Source organism: Oncorhynchus mykiss, chromosome 6 (genome assembly GCF_057628025.1).
Source record: "Oncorhynchus mykiss isolate SJ-2025 chromosome 6, ASM5762802v1, whole genome shotgun sequence".
In the NCBI taxonomy this organism is placed as follows: Eukaryota; Metazoa; Chordata; class Actinopteri; order Salmoniformes; family Salmonidae; genus Oncorhynchus; species Oncorhynchus mykiss.
In genome coordinates, this window is record NC_143027.1 from 38,529,556 (window position 1) to 38,553,643 (window position 24,088).

The 24,088-nt window shown below is 40.2% G+C and overlaps 1 protein-coding gene across 2 annotated transcripts in view; it reads right to left on the bottom strand.

The window, feature by feature from the left end:
* LOC110525897 (netrin receptor UNC5D) overlaps positions 1 to 23,106 on the bottom strand; it is a 216,210-nt gene extending 193,104 nt beyond the window's left edge. Inside the window, exon 1 of one of the 2 annotated variants that reach the window (XM_021606393.3) lies at positions 22,742 to 23,106. In XM_021606393.3, the coding sequence (XP_021462068.3) occupies positions 22,742 to 22,823 (82 nt within the window). In that variant the 5' untranslated portion in view covers positions 22,824 to 23,106. The remainder of the gene's footprint in view (positions 1 to 22,741) is intronic. The other variant, XM_021606391.3, reaches the window with a different exon arrangement.
* Positions 23,107 to 24,088: the final 982 nt, after the last annotated feature.

Below are 24,088 nucleotides of genomic sequence, written 5' to 3' on the forward strand. Positions count from 1 at the left end.
AGGCCTCCCTTTACACAAATGAATTCAGCTCAAATCATCCCAGAATTCTCCTAGGACAGCAGTGGAGCGGGCTGTTTTTCCTGACACGCCATGAATAAAAAACGAACAGAGGTTTTTGCGATGGCCTGCGCCCTGCTGCAAAAACAGAAAGCTCAGCGCTCGCTCGTTTTCCTCCCAGTGCTCTAGTAATAGGCCGGTGGAAATACACGTAATCACAACACTTTGTTCTCCCCAGTGATATAATTTCTTATTATTACTTTTCACCTCGTCCGCCTCTGAGACGACCATCAGAATCTCATTTGATTGTGTTTACATTTGTTTTGGATCCCAACCATGCTGATACTAAAAAGTGATTACTGCTTAAAGTCGCATCGGGCCAAGAGAGAGAGACACATGAGATCTCTTCACAGAACAGGAACATGGAGGATTCACACAGCTCTAATGCTGACATTTACGATTGTAACTTTTCCCAGAAGTAAGGTCGAGTACATTCAAAAGAAAATAACTGATTATGACAAACATGGCCTTCAAGAGAAGCCTTTGACTAAGAATCTAAAGAAAATAACATTTAACAAAGTCTAATAATACAGTTCAAAGCTACAGTGGGAAATGTGATTTATCACATTTTCAACACTTCAAAACTATACATGTAAAACGACACTTTCCTTTCCATCTTAACTTTAATAAAATATACAATTGTCACATTAACTGTAACATCCACTCTCTAAATGATGGTCTCAGGGCATTCATCTTTCATTAATAGTTCATTTAACCCTTTAGACTTATGGGAATTGGCATTTATAGATTGAAACATTTCAATTTGTCCGTAACAGAAGAAAAATGAAAAGCTTATGCATAACCATGGTAGCAATTAAAGGGGAACAGTTTGGCGATTATGGGGAAGTGATCAGACCAAAAGGTGAGGACACAACAGTTCACCTGACACAAGACTGAATTCAAACATTAGGCTGTGGATTTTATGTGCATTTGACATTTACTGTACTTTTCGCAGCATTTGTCGATAGCGAAATCTTAAAATACTGTGGACACATTCAGTAACGTAATAAGAACATTAATGGAAAATGGGGGGTGGGTGCAACACAAAGACAAAAAAAAGGGTTTGAGTGAGAGGACTAACTGGTGACTCCAAGTGGCCAAAACACCTCTCAAAGTGAGCACAGTTCCAAAATATTTTCAATGCACTTTTATGACTCAAAATAAAATAAAAATTATTTTTCAGGTCTCCTAGCTGTGCCGTTGAGGAACAAGAGCAAGCACATTTATAGTTGTTTCGTTTGGAACACAGCCCTGCATCCCTGCCTTTACACAATTACTGTTGTTGTTTACACAATCCAAAAACGGTCCATTATAAAATCGCAATCTGGGTCAGGTGGGCATCATTTGAAAGCTTATTCTATTGCCAACATGACAAGCTAAATTGTACAATGCGTACAGTGCAAGGCACATCAGAGAAACAGATGGTAATTTTGGTGAGCATAGAATGGATTCATGAGTGCATTCAGGTGCGTGTTCCGCGGCAAATATAGGTGCATTCGGTTTAGAACAAGCCAGAGTATGAAGCCATGTCATCCTTGTAACTGTACATCAAACATAGCGTTCATAAACATTGATACTGTAAATGACAGGAGTTTTGTAATATGGAATTGTGAAGTGCACATTTGCATTCCCCGATCTCAGACCAAAATTTTTTGCAAAAGTAGCCCAATAATCATGTTATTGTGATTGGTGCTCACATTTAGAATGTCTGTGTCCCAAAATAGAGCACAGTAAAGCGGAGACCCTGAGCTCTGACCTCATATATAGGCTTATCAGTGACCAAATCTGACATTTTCAACCCATATACGGGTTGTGAGTAAAGGGCTACCCATTTAAAATAATGACTATCCTAGAGTTAAACTACCACTTTAAGGTTGAATGTCTTCAGCGTCCTACAGAGTTAAAAAACCGCAGAGCCACACGGTCTGACTGTTACGACTTAGCCAATGAAATTAGGTTTGTAAACATGTAATAATGGGCTCATTATAGATGTACTGCTCATTTTCTTCTTTCTGATGCAGCTATCTACTGTACCGATTGTGATAATTATTAATGAAAGTGAAGGGGCCTTTAGAATTCATCAATAGGGAATCTAAATCATGATAAAATAAAACAGTTGTTTATGAAGATAATTTGATTCTAATCAAAGATCACACTGTGGTATAACCTGTAACACAAATCAAACCCAAACTCTTTCCCACCAAACCCTCCTCTGGGAAAACTTGACAATGGGAGGATGTCCATGTCATTAAAGGCAATTTCTTAAGCAACCCCGTTTCCAATTGATTTAGCCGGTTGCAAATGGAGATTCAATTACGTTCTTCTTCCAAGTGAGTGCAGAGCTAACGGTCTACAGCCATCAATAGAGGACCTGCTTGGGGACAGTCAGTAATGGTAGTGGTTGAGCCAGATAGTCAGAGCTCCTTTGCTGTGCACTCTGTTAAATTACCCCAGGTTAGTGTAGCATACTAAAGACCGACAAAGCAATTCGTTTTGGACCAGTGTTGCTCAACCTTTGTTAGAATAACCATTGCAAACAGGTCATGCATCAATACTATTGAACCGGTTGGAAGCTTTTATTTCCTAGCAAACAAGTTAAACTGATCATGGATTAGACTACTAGTGGGGCATGAAGAACCAAGATTACTTAAAAGGGTTCCTCAACAACAAACGAATGGTCAATAAGGAATAGGGAGGTCACCCTTGGCAACCAGCAACAGCAAAACAGTCATCCCAGCACATGGGATAGCACCGTCATGGGATGGCACCAAAATGAATTGAGGAAAGTAGTGCTAACTACATAGGGAATAGGGTGCCATTTGAGACATGGAAAAGTTTCACAAAATGGAGTTAGGGTGGTGGAGGGGCAATGTATTCCAGCTGTGGTACACTAAGCATCATAAAGGCTTGCAAGTCTTAACAGTGACCAGAGGACCTCTCATTCAGCCTACCAATCACAATTAAGTTTTTACTATCAGTATTGACCTCCCAGCCATTACAGAGCAGTAATAGAGGCCCTCCTTACATCTGCCATTAAAATAATGAGGTGCTCATAAGAATGTTAGGGATATTTTTATGATTTTCACCTAATCGTATGATGGAGATTTATATTTATTTCAGTAGGAAGTTGAACAAAGTGATTGAGCTAAAAGCTCACTGTTATTCTACAACAACATACAAGAAAACGATAAGGAACATTTAATATGCACACATCACAGAGCACAGGGACTGCTGTCAAAGGTAGGCTATGTGTTGGGTTTCCATGAACACATAGGTACACTGGTCCAACTGTAAAACCACTGACCCACCAATTGTGATTCTTTGTATTCTAATTATATAGTTACAGTTCATCTCCAATGTTCAGGAAATTAATGCATACGAGTAAAAAACAAAAACTTGAATTTAAACATATAAAATGAAAGAGTAAACGCCAGTCTAATTCCATTCCATTTACGTGTGCATTAATTTTCCCACGGCAGATAAACAGTCAACGCCGAGCTGAGAATTCATCTAGAAGGCCATTGAAGTGCTGCAAAATTATACACTGGTCTATGCTTTCCTCCATTGTCTGCAATTACCTTTCTGTTTCACATTCACCCCCAAGGACTGCTCATTCCTCAAGGTGCTGATAGATTACTTGTCGTCTTCTTTTTTTCTTACAGTCAGTTTGGATGCTCCTGCAATTCTAAATGTAGACTTGTATTGTGCAACACATGCGTCCAACAACTGTATGATATCCTCTGTTGCCAATGGATCAACAGAAATCTCTGAAAATGTATAGTCTGCTACAGTATACATGTTGTTCTAGTAATAATACTATATTGTCAGTGTAAATCAGCTTAGAAAATAGAGATTTTGTTCCCCCTCAGTACTTCATCAGATTAATGTCTGGATCCCAGTTTGTATTTATGCAGTGAAGTGTGCAGCATTGCACATCACTCTCATAACCTGTAGCTAAATCAGTTGCTGTGTAAATATATCACAGTGCCTACTCATCATCAGTTGGATTTGGAATGTACAACAATCAATGATCTTCCATTAATTATACTTGATTCTAAATGAACATTTGCATAAGAGCTTATTGATAGCTAGCTATATTTTCACAACACATTATGACCGGTTAATCACAACTGCATTATTGATGTTGATGTGTTCATTACATAAATGGCAACAGCACCGATGAGTTCATACAGTACAGTAAGGCTACGGCACCGGTCCCTATGCCCTCAGATCAGAAACATGGCAGGGTGCATTCTTGGCATGGCAAGAGGGGTGACGTTAAAAGCTTTTTACTGTTAGGAGGTGATTTCTGCTCCCTCCATGAGGGATAGCTTTTTTCAGGGAGGAAGTGGATGGGTCTCACATGCCCTGGGATATATAAGAGGGCAGAATGGACTCCTATAAAATAGAAGATGGCTCTTATCTCAGTGTGTGTCCTTCCACTAAGAACATGACATTAAATCACTGTGAGCTTGGATGCCTACCGCCTCGGGCCGACACTAGGCTACTTCATTGCACGCAAAGGACAAGTATAGCTCAGTCGGATACAATTTAGAAATGTGAATATTTCCATACAATGCTTACTACAGCTTCAAAAAACCGATATGATCTTGGCGTGTGGCGTGTGGGTACGGAATAAAACCAACAAAGCTGCAGCGTGACCTGAAAGGGCGAGATGAATATATCATGATCTTAAAATGTGAGGTTTGTGGGACCCACAATGGAGCTGACCCTCAAGAGGTATTTAAGAACAAAAACAGTATTTTAAAGGGAAACATTCAAGAGGATGCCTTCAGGGAAATAACAAACCAAAAGTCACTCAGCTTGGAGTACAATGCCGTTTTCATAAATGCTGACTGAGTCAGAGGAAAATCAATAAACGCCACCACAGATCAAAGTCTACTGTTATCCACCTCCTACACATGCTCATTAAAAGGCCTAACAAAAGAAGTCTGTAACTACACTGAATGAAAACTTGATCGCAAAATAAAACACAAGAAACAGAAAAGGGTCCTCATATAGGTATAGCGTAGACAAACGCAACAGTTAACCCTCCTAGACATTCAACCATGAGACTTTGAGAGCCCTCTAACCAAGAGCCATGGCATCATCAGGATATGGTGGGAGATGTACCTCTTCAGGTGTTGTATCATAATGCTTTTGACATCCGGCTGAGGAGCGGTGAAGACTTAACTGCAGCTGTCCCAAGTCTTCACCACATGTACCGTCTGCCTCATTATCCTGTCCAAAACCGTGGCTTGAAATATGCCGAATCCGTCTCTGCTCCTTGTAAACTGATGCCTGATGCTTCCACCCCGTGACAGTTTTTAAATGTGTTTTTGTATTACTCAGTTTCACTGTAGCCAGCACCCTTGAGGCGTACTCTGATCATTCATCAATTCAGTTCAAACTCACAGTGAGTGAGTTTATATGAAAAGGGAGGGTACGGTAGGGAGGGTGGGAACAGACTGCCACAAGGAGATAGAGGACATAAAACAGATAAGCAGTCAAGAAATTGCAAGTCAGGAAAAGTTTACAATCAAGATGACGGTATCTATAGAACATAGTAATATTAAAACAAATTCAACAGCTGACATAGAACTGAAGCAAAATTCCAGGGTGAAACAAAAGGATATGGGCTAACTGGGATTAGGTTCCATGTGAATAACGGATCAAAACAGTCGGTTCCATATGCCATTTAAATTTGACAGCATGCTCAAAAACTGATCAGCTATGCATCAATCTTCATACTTGCACATCAGTCAAAATCTGGTGGTGCACATTGTAGAACTCTAATGCTGGAAGATGAATAGTAGAATGCTCTCCAAGTCTAATTTACATAGAAACACTTCTTCACTTATCAAAATGGATACTGCTGCATTGATCAAATAACCCAATATCCAGACTGAGCCTCCGTTGTCCTTGGCAGTTCTTCTCTCTGAACTAGTTTCATCTCAGCAGCCTCTATATGTAACCAAGTCGGAATGAAAAGCTCACTCCTCGGCTTGAAATGCCTCCAACTATGCCACCAAATTGCTAGCTTTTCTGTGGCATAGCTGGGCAGTCAAGTGTGTTTCTAAGACAGAGGACCAGAGAACACTCACAGTATTGGGCTTTTCATAACCCACCTGGGCACAGTCGTCAGTTCAACATATGGTTGAGTTGTCAACTAACTCCTTTCCAATCAGTTTTCCACATTGATTCAAAGTCATCACATTACATTTTTTGGTTGAAATTATATGGATATTACATTGATTCAACCAGTTTTTGCCAAGTGGGAAATAATGGAATGAATAGTCCAATAAGGTCTGAATAGCTACCATGGACCCATTATAGAAACTGCTTGGTCCGCCAGGCTAGAGTGTGCTATGGCTGTGTTTCTACACTCTATTTATCACAACTTGTCCTACAGCACTGACTGTTCTGCTCTGTTCTCTCCCACTGAATTTGCTCGATGGATCATCAGAGGACATGTTTGAACAGCTGACCCCCGGGCCTCAGATGAAGAGGCTAAAGAAACAGTGAAAAGACCAGACTGACTTGTAGCAAAGCGTGGGTAAAATCACTGGGTATGCCAAGCCAGAAAACAAATGCCATATTACAACCTGTGATGTGATAATTGCATTGTTTGCTCTGTACCCTGTTAGTTCATATGCCTTGCGACCGTGATATATGCCTAAGGCCAAGCCAATAAGAAGATAGTGGCAAAATATATATTTTTTTAATATTTGTATTTATTTCACCTTTATTTAACCAGGTTGGTTAGTTGAGAACAAGTTCTAATTTACAACTGCGACATGGCCAAGATAAAGCAAAGCAGCGCAACAAAAACAACAGCACAGTCACACATGGGATAAACAAACATACAGCAAATAACACAATAGAAAAATCTGTATACAGTGTGTGCAAATGAAGTAAGGAGGTAAGGCAATAAATAGGCCATAGTGGTGAAGTAATTACAATTTAGCAATTAACACTGGAGTGATAGATGTGCAGATGAGGATGTGCGAATAGAAATACTGGTGTACAAAAGAGCAGAAAACAAAAACAAATATGGGGATGAGGAAGGTAGTTGGTTGGATGGTCTATTTACAGACGGGCTGTGTACAGCTGCAGCGATCGGTAAGCTGCTCTGACAGCTGATGCTTAAATTTAGTGAGGGACATATGATTCTCCAACTTCAGTGATTTTTGCAATTCCTTCCAGTCATTGGCAGCAGAGAACTGGAAGGAAAGACGGCCAAAAGAGGTGTTGGCTTTGGGGGTGACCAGTGAAATATACCTGCTGGAGCACATGCTACAGGTGGGTGTTGCTATGGTGACCAGTGAGCTGAGATAAGGTGGAGCTTTACCTAGCAAAAACTTACAGATGACCTGGAGCCAGTGGGTTTGGCGATGAACATGTAGCGAGGACCAGCCAACAGGAGCATACAGGTCGCAGTGGTGGGTAGTATATGGGGCTTCGGTGACAAAACGGATGGCACTGTGATATACTGCATCCAATTTGCTGAGTAGAGCGTTGGAGGCTTTTTGTAAATGACATCGCCGAAGTCAAGGATCGGTAGGATAGTCAGTTTTACGAGGGTATGTCTGGCAGCATGAAGGAAGGAGGCTTTGATGTGAAATAGGAAGCCGATTCTAGACAAAACTTTGGATTGGAGATGCATAATATGAGTCTGGAAGGAGAGTTTACAGTCTAGCCAGAGAGTCTTTTTGGAATTAGTGCTGCAGGATGCAAATTTCTGTTTGAAAAAGCTAGCCTTTGCTTTTCTTAACTGACTGTGTATATTGGTTCCTGACTTCCCTGAAAAGTTGCATATCGCGGGAGGTATTCGAAGCTAGTGCAGTATGCCACAGGATGTTTTTGTGCTGGTCAAGGGCAGTCAAGTCTGGAGTGAACCAAGAGCTATATCTGTTCTTAGTTCAAACATTTTTGAAAGGGGCATGCTTATTTAAGATGGTGAGGAAAGAACTTTTAAAGAACAACCAGGCATCCTCTACTGACGGGATGAGGTTGATACCCGTGCCAGGTCAATTGGAAAGGCCTGCTCGCAGAAGTGTTTTAGGGAGCATTTGACAGTGGACCCATAACAGACGCAGGCAATGAGGCAGTGATCGCTGAGATCCTGGTTGAAAACAGCAGAGTTGTATTTAGAGGGCAAGTTGGTCAGGATGATATCTATAAGGGTGCCCATGTTTACAGACTTGGGGTTGTACCTGGTAGGTTCCTTGATCATTTGTGTGAGATTGAGGGCATCTAGCTTAGATTGTAGGACGGCTGGGGTGTTAAGCATATCCCAGTTTAGGTCACCTAACAGTACGAACTCTGGTGATAGATGGGGGGCAATCAATTCACATATGGTGTCCAGGGCACACCCGGGAGCTGAGGGGGGTCTATAACAAGCAGCAACAGTGAGGGACTTATTTCTGGAGAGATGGATTTTTAAAAGTAGAAGCTCGAACTATTTGGGCTGATCTGGATCGTCTAGTGCGTTGGGAAAAGAGAAAAAAAAAGGAGTAGATTTCTGGCAACGAATCCTTCAGAACTAACCTGCTCTGGGGCAGGCTAACTCACGGCTAAATCCACTTACCTTGAATGAAATGACATAGCCACGAGTTGAGGACCAATTAAATAAGATTCCCTCCCTCTTGCAAAAATTGTGTCATCACCCCCTATTCTATTACTACAATTTTGTAAATAAAAAAATAGTGATGGTAAAATATATCACATTACACATTTAGTAATAATAGAATACATTTTAAACTTCACGCACAGTAACACTTTTGTATGACTTAAAGCTACAATATATAACTTTTTTGGCGACCTGACCCAATTCACATAGAAATGTGAGTTTTAGATCTTTCATTCTCATTGAAAGTATCTATAATAAGTGGTAGATCTGTTCTACGTGCGCTATTTCTATGCTTAACATCTTTAAAATTTAGTTTTTGTGTCTTTTACTTCCGGTTTTGTACACCAGTTTCAAACATATTTGTTGGTCTGATGTGATTAATGAGGAGCATCCAGATGCAGCACTTGATGAATTTATGAAATTGATTCTTCCAATTATTGATAAAGACCTGTTAAGAAACTGACTGTTAGAACTGTTAAGGATCCATGGATTGATGAGGATTTGAAAAACTGTATGGTTGAAGGAGATGGGGCAAAAGGAGTGGCTAATAAGTCTGGCTGTACATCTGACTGGCTTATTTACTGAAAATTGAGAAAATGTGTGACTAAACTCAACAAAAAGAAGAAGGAACTGTATTATGAAGCCAAGATCAATGATATAAAGAATGGGGGTGGGGTCTTGAGTACTTTAAATTAAACTATGGGCAGAAAAACAACTTAATCGAATCAGATGGCTTATTCATCACAAAACCATTTGACGTTGCCAAATATTTTAATGATTATTTCATTGGCAAAGTGGGTAAACTTGGGCAGGAAATACCAACAGTGAGCAATTGTATTCATGCATAAAACAACAAATAATGAAAGAAAAGTATAGTTCGTGTGGGAAAGGTGGAAACATTATTGTTATCGATCAATAATGACAAACCTCCTGACATTGACAACTTAGATGGATAGCTACTGAGGATGGTAGCTGACTCTATAGCCACTCCTATCTGTCATATTTTTTAAATCTGAGCCTAGAGAAAAGTCTTTGTACTCAGGCCTGGAGGGAAGCCAAAGTAATTCCGCTACCCAAGAGTGGTAAAGCAGTCTTCACTGGTTCTAACAGACCTATAAGCTTGCTGCCAGCTCTTAGCAAACTGTTGGAGAAAATTGTGTTTGAACAAATACAATGCTATTTCTCTGTAAACAAATTAACAACAGACTTTTAGCATGCTTATAGAGAACGGCACTGACACAAATGACTGATGGTTGAAAGAAATAAGAAGATTGTGGGAGCTGTACTGTTAGATTTCAGTGCAGCTTTTGGTAATATTGACCATAGCCTGACCACAACCTGTTGTTGTTGTTGTTATGGCTTTTCAACCTCTGCCATATCGTGGATTCAGAGCCATTTATCGAATATAACTCTGAAGGTTTTCTTTAATGGAAGCTTCTCTAATGTCAAAAATGTAAAGTGTGGTGTACCGCAGGGCAGCTCTCTAGGCCCTCTACTCTTTTCTATTTTTACCAATGACCTGCCACTGGCATTAAACCAAGCATGTGTGTCCATGTATGCTGATGATTCAACCATATACACATCAGCAACCACAGCTAATTAAGTCACTGAAACCCTTAACAAAGAGTTGAAGTCTGTTTTGGAATGGGTGGCCAGTAATAAACTGGTCCTGAACATCTCTAAAACTAAGAGCATTGTGTTTAGTACTAATCATTCCTTAAGTTCTAGACCTGAATCTGGTAATGAATGGTGTGGCTGTTGAACAAGTTGAGGTGACTAAATTACTTGTCGTTACCTTAGATTGTAAACTGTCATTGTCAAAACATATAGATTCAATGGTTGTAAAGAAGGGGAGAGGTCTGGCCGTAATAAAGAGATGCTTTGCTTTTTTGACACCACACTCCAAAAAGCAAGTTCTGCAGGCTCTAGTTTTGTCCAATCTTGATTACTGTCCAGTCATGTGGTTCAGTGCTGCAAGGAAAGACCTAGTTAAACTGCAGCTGGCCCAGAACAGAGCAGCACATTTTGGAACTTCCTTCCATCTTATATTGCTCAAATAAACAGCAAACCTGGTTCCAAAAAAGAGATAAAGCAACACCTCGCGGCACAACGCCTCTCCCCTATTTGACCTGTATATTTTGTTTTGTCACAAACTAAAATTAGGCAAACTATTAGAATTTTAGCAACCAGGAAATGGCAGCGTGATTTCTGCATAGTGTTAGCGGCAGGCAGACAAGCAATATCCACCGACGCAGTACGGATTAAGCCTGAGCTGGAATGTGAAGATAACTGAAGCTTGTTAGCTTTAGAAAACCCTGATTAAACCTAGCTTTCTTTGTAGGATAACCCACGGGAAAATCAGCTACGAGTGATTTTAATTCTGGAAATCTGTTCCCAAGTATTTCCAAGCGTAATAGAGAGGCACGTGATTGTATACAAATGTAAGCAAGGTTTGAAATTGTTATGTTTCAGTTAAATATATCTGTTAGGGCTTGTTAAAAAGGCACGTAGCATCATCAAGGACCCAACACACCCCAGTCACGAGCTGTTCACTGCCTTACTATCGGGCAGACGGCATCGGAGCATGAAGTCTAACACCAACTGTCTGAGACAGTTTCTATCTTCAAGCCATTAGACTGCTGAACACTTGAACTAGACTAACCACCTGCTCTGATTCTCTGCACCTTAGCACACATGCACTCACTCATGCGCACACACACACACACATATACGCTGCTACCAGACTCGTTATACTGCTCAATTTATACACTGACTATAAATTGTGCTTTCCTGTATTATACTTGTGCTCAAATGTATTATTCTACTCTACTGAGCCATTTACTTTATGTTTGTATTTTTATCTTAAAATGTTTCTTATTGTTGCATTGTCAAGCATGAACCTGCAACTAAGCACTTTGCTGGACGATGTACAGTATACCACGCGTATCCCTTACATACTAATAAAACTATTTGTAATTATGTTCCGGACCATCCGCTCAAGAAAAAAAAAATGCCTGCGGCTGAATCTAGATGATGATCCCTGTAATAGGGTGTCATTTTGGATTAGGGATGGGCATTTGACATTTTTGGACTGTTTTGAGTACTCACATGATTTTTGCACATGTACAAATGGAACACAAGAGTCAAAGTAAATTAACGTTGTCTTCAAGAAAAATTTCAAAGCACATTCCACCAAATAGTTTTCCAGAAAAAAATGTGATCTCTGGTCAAAGATCGAGCTATGACGTCAGTTCGAGTACTCCATTACTCATGCCTAACCCTATTCTGGTGGACTGACTGAGGATGGAGATTGTGTACTAGGTACGTAATAGGTCACCATTGGGGCAAGCTCACTATGACACTGTCCGTCCATCCATCCTCACTGAAGAGTGAAGCGCTGCTCTCCGCACTTAACTACACATTTCAGTGCCCCATATATAAAAATGTCCAATAATTAACACCATGTAAAACCTTTAGGTTCACACCATGCTCATTCAAAATCAATACTTGTAACTGTTACTGTGAATAGAATGGCAAACAATAGAGGTGAATTAGCATAGATTAACTTTATAGTATGTTAGGGTCCTTAATTTGAAAGCTAGTGGACATAATACTCCCTAACCACTACAGAGCTGTGGATTTCAGTTGTATTACTGAAAGAAAAAATCATTTCTAGGTCATCCAACTCAATATTGTACCCTCAACACTGGTCAATAGAATAGAACTAACAGGTTCAAAGGACAGCCCACACTTTACTGAGGAACCTCACTATCAAAAGGCCATTTGTTTGAGATAGTCAAATATACATTTCAGCAATTCACCCATAAATCAACATGACATGTATTTCGATAATAATATTGCATTTTCTCTGACAGAATGAAAGATATTGGCTTTCTTTTCAACTGACATACCTGTAACTACATGAAGGCTCATGGCAGGATTCAAATCAGAGATCTGCCTTAGAAGTGGTTGTGCAATAACAAATTTGATACTGCCCCCCGCCCACGGCCTGTTGCGTAAAAAACATGGCGTAAATGCTACAGCGTAAATACTGCATTGTATGTTGGATTGAAGTGAGCCCTTGAGAGAACCTTTGGACAGGTACATTTTCTATTTCTGATAAATAGACCACTTTCAACCTCTCCAATCAGCAGTCTTTTGTTCTGAGGGACAAAGAAACATTATGTTCATGCTAATTAAACATAACTTTTGTTAGCAAGGGTTTTTCATAACGATGTAAACATTCTTACAGAAGTGTGTGTGTGCCGAGTAGGTGTTCTGGCTGCTTGGCATTTTGCTAAAGAGGATGCTATCGTAACAACTCTTGTAAAAAGCACATCTGGTGAAGACCATCTGCAAATACTGATATAGTAAAGTTTGCCAGTCACCTCCATATTTGGACAACATGGTCAAATCAGTGTGTTAGACACCCGCTCTATCACAAAAACAATCGCAGTGGCAAATGATTCTTCCAAATGTATTTCCGCAAAATGTGTGAGGAAAACAAAACTGTGCCAATTCGGATAAAATGATAACAGGTAAACCATAAACCACCCAACACTAAACAACCCGCATGACACACACAGTGCCATCTGCTTCCAGGGTGAATACGAAGACAATTTTTAGCAAATAAAGATTTGTATTAGTATACTATTAGAAAGATTCTTATTAAAACAAAGATTTGTATTAGCAAACTATTCAAACATTTCTTATGAGCAAACTGTTCCAAAGTAATGTGGCTAACAGTTAACATAACATCATTGTAACATTTTTTGTTAAAAACTGACCCGTTCTGTTTCTTTTTGCAGATCTGGTTGGCATACTCAAGACTCATTTAACTCTGAAAACTACACTGAACAAAAATTTAAACGCAACATGCAATAATTTTATACAGTTCATATAAGGAAATCAGATAATTTAAATAAATGAATGAGGCCCTAATCTATGGATTTCACATGACTGGGAATACAGATATGCATGTTGGTCACAGACACCTTAAAAAAAAGAGCAGACTTCTCCAGTGTGACAGTGGCCATCGAAGGTGAGCATTAGCCCACTGAAGTCGTTTACGACGGCGAACTGCAGTCAAGTCCAGACCCTGGTGAGGACAATGAGCATGGAGATGAGCTTCCCTGAGAATGTTTCTGACAGTTTGGTTGTGCAAACCACAGTTTAATCAGCTGTACAGCTGGCTGGGCTCAGACGATCCCACAGGTGAAAAAGCTGGATGTGGAGATCCTGGGCTGGCATGGCTACACCTGGTCTGCAGTTATGAGGCCGGTTGGACGTACTGCCAAAGGACATTGGAGATGGCTTATGGTAGAGAGATGAACATTCAATTCTCTGGCAACAGCTCTGGTGGACATCCGTGCTGTCAGCATGCCAATTGCACGGTCCTTCAAAACTGTAGCATTGTGTTGTGTGACGAACTGCACATTTTAGAGTGGCCTTTTATTGTCCCCAGCATAAGGTGCAGGGATGTAAACACATTTTTACACAATTTGAGATATACAATTTTGGGCGTATGGAACATTTCTGGGATATTTTATTTCAGCTCATGAAACATGAGACCAACAATTAAACATGTTGTGTTTATATTTTTGTTCAGGATATATATATTTACAAAACAATAATCTAATCAGTTACCTTGGAGTTACAATTGTAATTATTTTCCCAATTTTAAATGATATTTGCATAATTTCACTTTAAGTCACTGACAAATTAGACAATGGTATTAACCAAGGAAGATTTGCAAATGGGTACTAGGGTGCCTGCCCTGTGTTAAGCATGGCCTCTTGGAAGTAATTGCTCTTTAGTACAAAGTAGAATTATTTCATGCTTGGAAAAAGAAAATATGCAATTGAAGAAGGGAACACATGTATGCAACTTTATTGTGATTCTGTGGAGTTTTTTGTCCTTACTATGACAAGTGACAACTTACCAGTGACTATTTCTCACTACACAGAGAAGCTAACAGGGGGCTAGACAACTAGGGTGTGGACAGATTCAGTAGAGACATGAACAAAAGACCATGATCTCGTTCAGAGACGCTGCAGTGTTGGTTCTGTCTCTGAACTGCATAACATAAAGGAGTCATACAAGCACTGGGTTACAAGCTGCAAGCACTTTAGACCTTGCTTTAATTAGTCCCTAGAGCGGCCGCATTTCTCAGGCTCCCAGAAAATAATATTCCCCCGCCCAGTCATCAAGTGCCCACTCTCCTCTATGATGCTCCGCTCTCCCCTCCATATTTCCACTGTCTGTTAACACTTAATATACTTTCAAACGGTCTCTTGAATTTAAGCACTTTTCTGTTGTTCAGCATTAGAGCATCGAGGAAAGGTTTTGTACACACGTATTCAAGCAGCTCTTAGTTAGGTGGGTGCAGTAGGCAACGAGTGAACAATTTTGAGAGCTTGGGACTATAAGGTTCTCTGTCAAAATAGAGTTATTGGCTTGTTCTTTTCAATGTGCCCTACCAATACAGTACTCTAAATACCACAAATTAATGTAGTTAAGTTCAAATAATACAAGGTAAAAAATTGCTGACACCATTCAAACTAATGAGGGTTCGGAACTTTAAAGCCAATTATTATATTTTTGCAGATAGAACTTTCTAGTACCAAGATCTCAATGTGTTTATACTGAAGATAAGTCCATCATGACACGGGCATTGGCTAATGGAATTCAAAACAATGCTGTTTTTTTTTCTTCCTTTCAGGCAATGCCTATATTGATTTGTCCAAGTTGTCGGTGAGAGTGAGAGAAAGAGCTCACTCACAGTAACACCATCTGGGGTGTAATTTGAAGCTAGTTATCCACTTTAAACACTTTCTCTCCAAGCCAAACAGCTATATTAGAGCTGGATAATGATGCACATTGTCACAAAGAGAAAAGCACAGAAAAGAGAGTAGTGCACCCACCTATATGAGCTGTACTGTATGCTCATACAAAGAAAGAAATCCACAACTGAAATGGATGCATGTATTGTATTTAATAATCCTGAAAGACGAGTCATAAAATACCTGCAAAGTGCCTAAATGACAGCAATCTCAAGCAGTAGCTACTAGCTGTTCTAACAGAGCAAGGGGGCTGTGCTTTTAATACCACCACCATTACTGTATATCACTTCTGAATGTATAGCCATTTGGTTTCATTTAAATGTAAATCTGGGCACTGAACTGCACACTTTGACACCCCAGGCAGACAGATTCTGATGATTCATTCTTGAACAGAACGGCAGTTGGAAATATCACAGCCCCCTACTCTCTCTCCGAGTGGAAACAACAAATTTGACCTTCGTCTCATTTCATCAATGCCCTGCTACCCTGCAGAACAGAAATGTAAAGATTCTGCAAAAACAACAAACATGTATATGGAAATTTCAGACCAATGTGTATTTTTCTTGTGTGTCAGTTGTTGTTCCAACTGTGTCAATCATATTAAGGACAGCTAACAGAGAAAAGCACAATCAGCAGCCTGGTTCACGGGTGAACTGATGTATGAAGCTATTTGATGAGTCTCCATGTCAAATGTCTCTAGGAGGGATAGAAAAAGAAGGGGGTGGGTTGATGGTTTTAAGGGGTGCATCCCAAATTGCATCGTATCCCTTTATAGTGCCCTTCTACATTGGGCTCTGGTCAAATGTAGTCTACTATAAAGGGAATAGGGTGCCATTTGGGACACAGACAAGGTTGGATCATGAATGTACTGTAGTCTGCCTGACTGAGCATCCAGTGGGTGATCTGGCTGTAGAGCTGACAGCTATCTGTGCGTTTGAGAGAACAGCACCACTGGGTGAGGGCTCAGACAAAAGATAAAATACATGCATTTGCATGTTGCTGCAGGGCCAGTTGATGCTGCACTGACTACTGACTCGGGGAGCAAACGGATGGACTAAATAATGCAAAGATTGTGATGAATTAGACAGCTTCCTTATCTAGTCTTCATTGCACTAACTGTATAATAACAGCTAAATAGTACTCACTTCTAAGGGATACACAAATAAATAATGTTTCAGGTGACATTAAAAATGTATTAGAAATGCATGAGGTGAATTAAGAATTTATACCAAGGACATGTATATTCCATCAATTAATTGGAAACACAATACTGTGCTTTGTCGCAAACTAAGTCAATAAAAATGTATCCAGGACTCATTGCTTAGGTAAATTTCTGGTCCTTCATTTATCTATGGGTAGAGACTAAGAGCTCCATTTTAAAGCTGCAATATGTAACTTTTCACATAGAAAAGTGTGTTATAGATCGGTCACTCATGGAAAGCAAGTCTAAGAAGCGGTATATATGTTCTATGTGCGCTACTTCTATGCTTCCCATTTTTAAGTTTCATAAAATGAAATTAGGCAAACTATTCGAATTTTAGCAACCAGGAAATGGCAGAGCGATTTCTGCATAGTGCATAACGCAATGGCATATTTAAGTGCTTACAGCAGCGCTATAGGTCATGGGGTGTGTCAGAAATATTTATGCTATTTTAACAGCCGTTATTATGACCGCAATAGCTGGCAGTAGTGCGCAAGAACTGGGCTTTGATTATTAAAACAAGTTGCAGGTGTAACAAGGGCTTGGCCACTCACTGGCCAATCAAGGCGTTCCATGGCTTAATAATGCCTTTGCGTTGCCATCAACTCCAATTCCGCTGTCCATTCCTAGTCCATTGTGGATTGATACTACAGTTTATTAAATAGCATAGGCTACAGTAAAGAGTGAAAGCAACAATAAAAAAAAATATGGTTTGGAGTGTTGACAGTCTAAATTGCTGTAATTAGCTTCAAAGAATATAGCACTTCAGCTCAAATAAAAAATAGTAGCAAGGCTCCCGTGTATTGTATGTGTGAGGCATGATCTCAATAAGAAAGAAATAGCCTAGGCCTTGCGTTGAAATGACATTATACAGTATATACAGTGGGGCAAAAAAAGCATTTAGTCAGCCACCAATTGTGCAAGTTCTCCCACTTAAAAAGATGAGAGAGGCCTGTAATTTTCATCATAGGTACACTTCAACTATGACAGACAAAATGAAAAAAAAAATCCAGAAAATCACATTGTAGGATTTTTAATGTTTTTATTTGCAAATTATGGTGGAAAATAAGTATTTGGTCAATAACAAAAGTTTATCTAAATACTTTGTTATATACCCTTTGTTGGCGGTCAAACGTTTCTGTAAGTCTTCACACACTGTTGCTGGTATTTTGGCCCATTCCTCCATGCAGATCTCCTCTAGAGCAGTGATGGTTTTGGGCTGTTGCTGGGCAACACGGACTTTCAACTCCCTCCAAAGATTTTCTATGGGGTTGAGATCTGGAGACTGGCTAGGCCACTCCAGGACCTTGAAATGCTTCTTACGAAGCCACTCCTTCGTTGCCCGGGCGGTGTATTTGGGATCATTGCCATGCTGAAAGTCCCAGCCAGGTTTCATCTTCAATGCCCTTGCTGATGGAAGGAGGTTTTCACTCAAAATCTCACGATACATGGCCCCATTCATTCTTTCCTTTACACGGATCAGTCGTCCTGGTCCCTTTGCAGAAAAACAGCCCCAAAGCATGATGTTTCCACCCCCATGCTTCACAGTAGGTATGGTGTTCTTTGGATGCAACTCAGCATTCTTTGTCCTCCAAACACGACGAGTTGAGTTTTTACCAAAAAGTTATATTTTGGTTTCATCTGACCATTTGACATTCTCCCAATCTTCTTCTGGATCATTCAAATATTCTCTAGCAAACTTCAGACGGGCCTGGACATGTACTGGCTTAAGCAGGGGGACACGTCTGGCACTGCAGGATTTGAGTCCCTGGCGGCGTAGTGTGTTACTGATGATAGGCTTGTTACTTTGGTCCCAGCTCTCTGCAGGTCATTCACTAGGTCCCCCCGTGTGGTTCTGGGATTTTTGCTCACCGTTCTTGTGATCATATTGACCCCACGGGGTGAGATCTTGCGTGGAGCCCCAGATCGAGGGAGATTATCAGTGGTCTTGTATGTCTTCCATTTCCTAATAATTGCTCCCACAGTTGATTTCTTCAAACCAAGCTGCTTACCTACTGCAGATTCAGTCTTCCCAGCCTGGTGCAGGTCTAAAAGTTTGTTTCTGGTGTCCTTTGACAGCTCTTTGGTCTTGGCCATAGTGGAGTTTGGAGTGTGACTGTTTGAGGTTGTGGACAGGTGTCTTTTATACTGATAACAAGTTCAAACAGGTGCCATTAATACAGGTAACGAGTGGAGGACAGAGGAGCCTCTTAAAGAAGAAGTTACAGGTCTGAGAGCCAGAAATCTTGCTTGTTTGTAGGTGAACAAATACTTATTTTCCACCATAATTTGCAAATACATTCATAAAAAAAATTCTACAATGTTATTTTCTGGATTTTTTTTCTCATTTTGTCTGTCACAGTTGAAGTGTACCTATGATGAAAATTACAGGGTTCTCTCATCTTTTTAAGTGGGAGAACTTGCACAATTGGTGGCTGACTAAATACTTTTTTGCCCCACTGTACATATGAGATGAGTAATGCCAGATATGCAAACATTATTAGTGACTAATGTTCCATTCCTTAAAGTGGTCAATCAGATCACATAATGAATGTGTTGCCACCCTAGGGTCATGGACTACACAAAGCATATTTAGAACTTTTATTATTAAAAAACACATAATACAGTCTTAAAATGTCACAAAATGTGCAAAATATTGTGACATGGTACTTTGGCCATATTACCCAGCCCTATTTTGAATTACCTATGTTTGGAGGAGCGCGTCGTTGGTAACGGACAAGAGGCGCTCTTTGGAAAAGGGGATGATACAAGCAGAATGGAGTATGCACTGCAGGTAGGCCTATGTGAATTGTGAATAATGCAAAGCATGTCCGCAAAAGCCTCACGAGTAGACCGTTTAGAAACCTTCTATGGATAGGCTCCTTGGCTAATGCTTGCCCAGGATAAGAAAGACATCAGACGCATTGCTGTTAAACCAGATTTCGTTCTCATAGGGTAAGAGAAGCATACTATAAGGGCTTCTTAATTAATCAAACGAAACGGAAAACATGGGCAGTTTTTTAGGTTTCTAAATACAAGGTTTACGGGCACAAAAAGCACATCTATCTTGTCCCATGTGCATATGGGCACTGTGCATCACGGCTGGACAAGATGTGCTTCCGCATACTGAAATTGTCACTTTGGCGCACGTTTTTAAGAACACCTCAGATATTGCCACCCCTCCCACTTTAGCGCAAGTGTTCTCATTTAAAACAAGTAAATTGCCAATCCTGGCACTAGGGTTTGAAAATAGAACAGTGCCAGGTTTAACAGGTCGAAATCGCAAAAGAGCGTGCGTTTCACAATTGCGCTGGCTTGACGCCAGCTGAAAGTAAAACCCTAACTTCATGTCCTAAATGGCACCTTATTCCGTATAGTGCACTACTTTTGACCTGCGTCATAGTGCACTACTTTTGACCAGAGCCCTATGTAGCGGAAAGGGTGTCATTTGGGACACAAATATTAATACACCACTGAGAATGAAATCTTCCATTGATAACATTTATTTATGGTTGGCTTCTCCAGCCATAATACACTCGTTATGATGTCAAATCTGCATCATTCTCTGACAGTTACCAATCAATCCTCATCAAATCCTCATTATGAATAGCAACATCAATCAGAAATGTAGCTCATCCGAAATGCATCATCATATTCATATTTATGACCATGATTATCTATTGAACACATCGTTTTCACAATCTTCACCCAATCAACACACTGTGGTTGAGTTTTTCATATCTAAATACCATGTTCCATACTGATCAGGCATGATAACTGATCAATAGAAAAATCATATTTTTAATGAATCGCAAACAACAAATAACCCTTTTTTTTTTTACATAAACATGCTGTAATCCACATGAAATTAGCATGGTTTATAGCATAATATGGCTACAGTATATGGTATGAAATCATATTGGCCTGTAGGCTACTTCATCCCTTATCCTTGCATGTGATGACGCAACATTGGAATTGTCAATCACAGACTGGATGGATACAATTGAAAAATAATTGTAAAAGTTTCCCCAGGGCCTCGTGCACTGTGCTTGCTTAAAGTAAAGTAGTGTTGCACAGGAAGAACCTCCGTTCATGACCCCTTGCATGATTGTCATTGGGGGTGAATAGGGATTTCGACATCTCAATTAATGCTTAAAGGGATACTTCAGAATTTGGGCAATTAAGCTCGTTATCTTCTTCCCCAGAGTCAGATGAACTTGTGGATACCCTTTTTATGTCTGCATGCAGTTTGACTGACGTTAGCGCATTTGCTAACTAGCTTTAGCGCAATGGCTGGAAGTATATGGCTGGAAGTCTAACAGCTAGCATGTCAGCATTGGCTCGAAGAAGATAAAGGGCTTTGATTGACAAAATCACGAAGTATCCATTTTAGAGCTTAAATCTGTTGAGTGGTAGCAGGCCCCGGGGACAAGGTCCCAGTGCTTGAAAGGCTACTGTGTTGGTGCCTTTTAGTTAATAGAATCAACCATGTCAGGAAAGGTGCATGCAACACCTGTTTTGACCTCAGAGTAATGTGTCACACGCAAGGAATGGACATGAAGGGAGGTCTCTCTTCAGAGCTATTAGGCTACTGCAGTAGGCCTCTACCAAGATAATACATAGGCATTGTCACAAAAGTCACCCTATTCCCTTTATGGGCCCTGGTCAAAAGTAGTGCATTGCAAAGGGAATAGGGTGCCATCTTTGTGCACTATAAAGATAATACAATTGGGGACGTAGTCAGTTTTGCCTGTGGTTTGAAATTAAATGCATCTCATCCACATCCAAGTTTTACTGGAAATATCTTTCCCACCAGGAATGCAAATAAAATAAGTTTATGCCTTCATTATAGAAGGCATAAAGACATTTAATATTTTCAGTAAGCGATAGCTGACAAGCCAATGCAGCACTGCAGTCAGTGCACAACACCTGTAGCACATCTTAACAGATCAGCAGTAGCACACCGCAGCTAACTGTGGGGGGAGCATTATCTGTCATACCCTTGAAGTACTATGGATACAGTAGGGCTAAATCTCAAATGGCACCATATTCCCTTAGGGCTCTGTTCAGAAGTAGTGCACTAGGGTGTCATTTGGGATGCACATTAGGGGCATATTCATTAAGCCAATTCTGTAGCAAAACATTTCTTAAACGGGGAGGGACCTACCTTCTTTGGACTTTTGATCATACACACACACACAGGTTATAACCCTGGGTAAATCAGACATTTTCACTGCATTGTGAAAATGTCATGGTCATTAATCGTTAGAATACTGTCTATTGGAAAGTGTGTTCTGTCAGTAAATGTGTTAATGCCATGGTTAAAGTTGCTTTAAGGTAACATTCTAGTAACAAATTGAAAGGCATACTATGACTCAATAAGTAAGTAGACAGAAATATGGTAATTCAAAATTAATTTGTGATTGCTTGATGGTCTATCTTTCCTTTATTGAACATCTTCATAATTTAATCTAGCTTTCTATATTTGCCTTTGAATTTAATTTTTCATTTGCTACTTAGCCATTGTGTGTAAAATAATTTCGCTCGCTAAATGGATAGTACTGTAGATGATGATGATCACAATGGCACCGTTATTGCGCCTGTTGAATCTCACTTCACACATATTGGTGTAAAGCTAAGGCTATTCAATCAGCTCAATATAAGACAGAGGGCGTTAGTACGGAGGGAACGAAGTAGCCTACTGTAGAAGCAGCAAATGCCGACATGACCACGCAGTGCAACGTGGACAGAACCGTAGGCTATGTCCTTCTAGTGAAGTGATGACAGAAGAGAAGTCATGCTGATAATCAAATGGTGCAAACAGTTTTATCAAACAGTGTCCAACATACTCAAGTAGCCCTTCGGAGACAGTGGCAAAACACAAGCAACGTGAAAGTGATGGGTAAGTGAGCAACTGAGAAACGGCATCTGTCAAGTTACTGGACCCAATGCAAGTAAATACACACATCAACCCCACAGTGATGGACAAATACCCTAATTATTTCTTACCTTTAGATTTCGTGCAAGTTGTGCAATAAACAAGAAACACGAAGCCCAATGAGAGGTAGCGTCCCTTCGTCAGCGCAACCATACTGTAGCTGCTGCTTCACTTTCAAGTGGATACGCTGAACCGGGAGAAATTCTCCCGTTTCACCCTCTTCTTGCAAGCCTTCACAAGGTGCTGCCAGTAACAGCTTCCTACGTAATTATCATGGACCACGGGACAGTCACTCTCACCGGTTGGAACGAATCTGGCACTGACACACCGGAGAACTGCATCTTCTACTCACTTTTTACAGTGTAAACAGAAGTCGCGGACTTTTCTAACACCTCGCATGCCACAGTGTATTATGACACACCGATGTTAGCCAATGGCACATCGCGGTGGGAGGGGAAAAGAGCAGACCAGCGGCGACGCCCTGAGAGCTGGGAGTTTTTACGTAATTGAACGTTGGGCATTTTCGATTTTTTTCGGTGAGCCGACTCATTTGGCTCCGTTAACGTAAAAGACACGGCTCATTTGGATCCCAAACGGCTCTTCGTTCAAACTGCATAAACATCGACTTAGAATCATAAATACATTGGAAAACTCCAATGTAAAGAACATTACTGTAGGTCAGATATTAAAATGCTCGTTCAAATGCATTTTTACCTGGCGAAATTATTAGAAGACCTGCAAAAAAAGTAAAATGGACCAGATTGAAGCTCTCTCCCCAATGTATTGTTTCTGCAGGGAGGATTCACCATCGTTATATAATTACTTTGTAACTTATCTGCAGAAAAACGTTGTTTTGAGATAAAAATGTAAAAAACATTAGTAGCAGTATGCAAATCAGGGAGGCAAATGATCGTCTCTTTCACAGATGCTATTCGGTTCCCGACGTTCACCAAAAAGACCCGATCAAAAAGAGCCGTTCGTTCGCGTACGGCTCTGTAGACGAGCGACAATATATTCGGCTCTATTTACTCTCCGATTCGAAAACGCCAATTAGCATCAAAGTAGACATCATGCAAGATTACAAATTCCTGCAAACTCCTGCATATCATCTCTAGTTGACCCCTTTGCTAACAGGTATTGTGTCAATTTAAAACTTGCACAAGACTGTTATCAGAATTGTGCATTTAGAGAAATTTTGCCAATTTATTAATTACTACATTTAGCTAACATTAGATAGTTAATCAATAGATTCTTACCTTTGCCTCAATTCAGCAGTCTCGTCCAGATCATCATGGCATTTGTAGTTGTTTTTGATAGCCACATTAGTAAATACAGGCAAATATATTGATAAAAGTCACCTTGTCCTAGAGAGATTTTCACATCACGCCAGAGTAAGCCTACATGAAACACAGCCCTTA